The sequence below is a fragment of the Triticum aestivum genome, chromosome 5D, assembly GCF_018294505.1.
Source record: "Triticum aestivum cultivar Chinese Spring chromosome 5D, IWGSC CS RefSeq v2.1, whole genome shotgun sequence".
Taxonomy (NCBI): Eukaryota; Viridiplantae; Streptophyta; class Magnoliopsida; order Poales; family Poaceae; genus Triticum; species Triticum aestivum.
Window position 1 is genome coordinate 107,590,376 of NC_057808.1, and position 4,967 is coordinate 107,595,342.

At 48.4% G+C, this 4,967-nt stretch overlaps 1 protein-coding gene across 1 annotated transcript; it reads right to left on the reverse strand.

The window, feature by feature from the left end:
* Positions 1-1,113: 1,113 nt before the first annotated feature.
* LOC123124446 (uncharacterized) lies at positions 1,114-4,437 on the reverse strand. The gene is made up of 4 exons (XM_044545062.1): positions 3,087-4,437; positions 2,766-2,891; positions 1,862-2,160; positions 1,114-1,590 (listed from the first exon to the last, which is right to left on the reverse strand). The coding sequence occupies exons 1-3, from the start codon at positions 4,299-4,301 to the stop codon at positions 1,864-1,866; spliced, it is 1,638 nt and encodes a 545-aa protein (XP_044400997.1). The 5' UTR covers positions 4,302-4,437; the 3' UTR covers positions 1,114-1,590; positions 1,862-1,863.
* Between the last annotated feature and the right edge of the window lie 530 nt (positions 4,438-4,967).

Below are 4,967 nucleotides of genomic sequence, written 5' to 3' on the forward strand. Positions count from 1 at the left end.
CTCTGCAGCCGCGCACCTCCTCTTCCTCACGCGCCGCTGCACCTGGCCGCACCCACAGCAGCTGCAGATGCAGCCACAGCAGCAGCAGCAACAGAGTCAGCCTCCTTCTCCTCTTCCTCCTTCGCCGCTCCTCCTCTGCTGCCTTCTCGCCGCGCACAGCCTCACCTCCTCCTCTGCACCAGCAGCTCAACTCCTCTTTTTTTTCTACTTCCAGCAGCAGGCAGCAGCAGGCAGCAGCAGGCAGCACCAGGACAGCGGCAGCACTTGGCGCGCTCGCAGGCGCACCTCAGCTCCTCTTCTTCCTTTTCTCTCCCTCTTCTGCCCGCACGCAGCCTCTCCACGCCTCACTTGCCGCGCGCGCAGCCGCTCGCCAGCGCCACGCCACCTGCCCCGCGACCCACAGCCGTGGCCAGCGCACGCGCCACGCATCCCAGCGCCTCCTCGCAGCGCCGCCCAGAGCACGAGCACGAGCTCGAACTCCAAGCCCCAGATCCGCACCTCCTGGCCTTCTACACGTGCCCACCGCGCCGAGCTCGCCAGATCCAGCCCGCACGTGCGCACCTCGCGCCCGCGCCTTGCTCGCGCGTGCAGCTCACCGCCGACACCCGCGCACAGCTCCCAGCCAGCCGCCGCCGCGAATCCGCGCCGAGAGCAGCTCCTGGACACCGCGCCCAGATCCGCTGCCTCCGCTTTTGCCGGTCCTCGCCGACCGCGCAGCTCCGCCCGGATCCGCCTCCTTCCTTCACGTCCCCGCCGCCTCCTTCCCTAGCAGCCGCGGGCTTTGCCCATAGCCACCTCAGGAGACGGCGAGGGGAGCGGCTACAACCTAGCTCTTATACCATGTTGTAACACGAGAGGGAATGGATTCAGTCTTGGTTTTGGTCGATCTGTTTGGTTCCCTCAGGACCACCACACACATATATATACCACAACATTAGGGTTACATAAACAGTACTGGGCCTGGGCCGCCATGGGCCTCCCATATGTACCAACAATTGACAACCTGAAACCTAGGAATATCCGCCTCCCTAATAGCGCATCTGAAAGATTGCAGGAGCGCATCCCAATTGTATAAAAATGTACTACTGACATCAGGAAGAAACAATTTTCCAATCAAGCAACAAAACACCTGTAGCCAGGGAAGCCACTACTACCAACTCTGAAGTTCTATGTAGACATGAAAGTGAGAAAAAGTGTAATAACCTCAGTTATACAAATATCAATACAGAATATCCCCGTGATACAATACAGTTTTGCAAACACAAAAACATACATTACTACTTCCGAATGTGAACTCAATCAGCGGAATACCATCATTTGATCTCAGAAGCTCAAAATGCAAGTAAACAACACTACCATGTTTTCAGCAAAAGCTCCAACCCATTCAGATGCAGCAAGTGGCTGCAACAACCGAGTAACATTTACAAGAACTCATTCGTTGTGAAATTTACTGTTACAACACCTGTGCTGTACAGTCAGCACCTGGATGCTATCTATTGGCCGCCACATTGTAGAATTTGCATTGCATTTTTAAGATCAATTGCGACTTAGTAACTATGATTCCTTGGCTCATGCCCGGTTTGTCTGAGCCTGCAGTTACATGCAACAAAAAATTCACATGTCATCAATGTACATGTATATACCTACTAATCAACTCACTACTATTGAAAACTCTGTATTCTGGGGGTATATCACGTATTACTCCCTCCGGCCCACAATATAAAATGTTTTTGCTAGCTAGCAAAAACGTCTTATATTGTGGGACAGAGGGAGTACCTATTATTTCGTCATCAGTACTTGCTAGTAATGTTGCCAATACAGATATCTTATAGAAGGCAACATGTTATATTTAAAAGCTTACCTTTATTCCAATGCAGCAACGTTTGACTTCTGGTACGAGACATTTACTTGACTTGGCGGCTTAAAAGCACTTTTCGCCCTCTCGAACGTATCTTCCGTGTCAGATTCAATTACAAGGTCCCTAAGCGACGTGGAAAGCTTGAGAAATGCTTCAACAATACAAACTTCAAAGTCTCTGCCTTTAAATCCTTGAAACTTCAACAAACAGAGATGGCGCATGATCTCAAATGCCCTGAGTTCATCTGCCCAGTCATCAATTGCAGCCTCCACGGCTTCATCGCTTGATATATCGTCCATGCGCTGTTTTTAAGAAGAAGAAAATAGACGCCTGGCAATTAAAACGCGGCAAACCAACTCACAAGCAAAAAGAAAAAGGGGTGTCTTATGGCTACTATAGCATTGCTCACTGAATAGACTTGATCTAACACGGCAGCGTATCAATGATATATTTCGAGTATGCATTTTGATAGTGTTGATATGATACGTTAATAAGTAACACACACACAGTTATACGGAGTATATAATATAACATGCAAGAAAATGTGGGTATGTTGTGGTAAACCTTGAAGTGCCTTCAAAATGAAACAAATAACGGTGATCTTGGCAATAACAGGAAAGTTACATAAAACTCGCAAAGCATGATAATTACATAAAGCACGTGATTTCTACTCTATTTCTGAGGATTACCCCATCGACTTGCCAAACAGTGAAAAGAAGAATTAGCTTAACAACACAGATATGCATCAGGTTTCATGTGAAGATCAGCAATCAAGAAACGAAGGAAAAAAGGCAGTGGTACTAAAAAGAACACACGAAGGATGTTTTTTGTATTCTGTTTTGACCAGACTGTCAGGTGATTCAGAATCCATAGGGAAACTCCGAAATTCAGAAGTTTAGGCCCTTACCCATAGTGTTAACTTCTCAAGATAGGGGAAGTATTTGAAGATATTTAAGAGGTGCTTTCGTTCTTTTTCTTTGGACAGGGATACACCAATATGGAGATTCTTCAATGTGGTCATCAACTTGGTCCCCTATACAAACAGTAAAAAAGAACCAAGAAACTCATTATTGTTCAAAGGGATCAGATCAGGTATGGTTGAATTGCAAGATTTCAAATACTATTGCATTGTGCAAATTTCAGAACATATAAGGATAAGTGTCGAAAAAGGCTAAACTGAATAGCACCGTCTTTTACAGAATGAAACAGCACAGAAACAGTTGCATACCATTCTTATATCATGGCCTTCTATCAGAATCGCCTGAGCAGATATATTGCCAACTAGAGTATGTAGTTCTGAACATCCCTGAAGGCGTGCTCTGAGCTTATCCTTGCCCTTTGGCACAGCTGACACTGTGATTTTTTGGAGTAGAGGTGCCCGGACCTCTATTAAATCCATTTGCGAGAACCAGACCTGTATCAATTGCAGAGTTCCTGAAGAAACAAGAACAGATTCCTTGTGATAACCCAGATGTATCTCTCTCAATTTTTTACATCTGTAAACCATATCATGAAGAGTTTCTTTGCTGATGTAGCAATGGGATAGGTCGAGCACCAACAGCGTGTCCATGTCATACACCAATGCATCCGGAATCTTGCAGAAACATATGCTCAACTGCTGGACTCCAGTGTTGTCTAAGCCGTTGATTGGGAAATCAACCACTGTCTTGGGCCATCTGCGATTTACCACTACAACTTCTTTGACCTTCTTGGTCACCAGCAACTTAAACCAATCGTCTAACTGCTCAGTGACAAACAGAATGGAGTCGATTCTGAAGTGAGAAACTGGAGAGCTGGTCTTACTGAGAGCCGCGGTAACATTGTTGGTGCTGACAAGAGTGAGATCGTGGACCAGATTCTGAGACACAAGATCCTCTCCACCCCCCATTTCTTCCTGGCTGCAGGATCCAGGATCCAATCCGACTCTAGCTGTTGGGGCAGGAGCCTCCTCTTGGGGACCCGGTCCTCTCATACTGCTGCAGGAGGAGAAGTCTTCGCCTACGCCTGCTCCTTGGCCGGCGAGGCCCTCCAGATCGTCGCCACGGGCCGCCTCAGATACGGGAGGGGCACTGGATGTGACGGCCTCTCCTGTGACCCGGTGGTCGCTCCCCAGCGGCGCGGCGCCCCTGCCCTCCACGCGACCGCGGCGACGTGCCTCTGATGGAAGCCCTTTAGCTGCTCCTCGGCCGGCGAGGCCCTCCAGATCGGGGCCACGGGCCGCCTCTGGTACGGAAGGGACACTGGATGTGACGGCATCTCCTGTGACCCCGTGGTCGCTCCCCGGCGGCGCGTCGCCCCTGCCCTCCACACCACCGCCAGGGCGACGAGCCTCTCGATCGCGCACCGCGCCTCCTCCACCGCCTGGCAGTCGGGGAAGACCAAAGAGCACATGGGCTATGATTCTGAGATCTCTCGGGTTGCTGGTGGGGAAGGGCTCCGCCATCTTCTGGGACTCGGCGAGATTAGGGTTTGGCGAGGCTAGGGTTTGAGCTTCTCGACGAGCAGACGAGAGATTGACGCCAGTCGAGGATGGAGGAGAGGGGAACGGTGGCCGTGTGGGGGGATCTTGCCAAAAATTGAAGTTCAATTGCTGCGGACCGTTGCCTGCCGCCTGGCTTAGCTAGAACTACGGCTGGGCCACCGAGTCGAAGTGGAACCGAACCATAGTTAATGGACCTGAACATCTCGTCTACGGCCAGCCAGGCCCAAGCTAGCTTCCTGGCCCCAACACAAATCCCTTTTGCACCCAAAAAATAAAAAATAAAAATAGAGACACAAAAAACTAGCAGACAAAAGACTGTCAAAAACTATATATATATATATATATATATATATATATATATATGCAATACATAAAATTCAAAAATGACATCTGCATTAAGATTTACCATGGAGTGTACAAAAACTTTAATTGCCAACTTAGACACACAAAAATTGCCGACATCTAGTACATTAAAAATAAAAACGTGCATAATTAAATTTGCCATGTAAAAATTTAGATAGAAAAAATATTAGTAGAAATTGTCATGATGAATATGAAAAAAAGCGTAAATTTGCATGATAGTGTGTGTGTGTGTGTGTGGGGGGGGGGGGTATGTTTGAACATAAG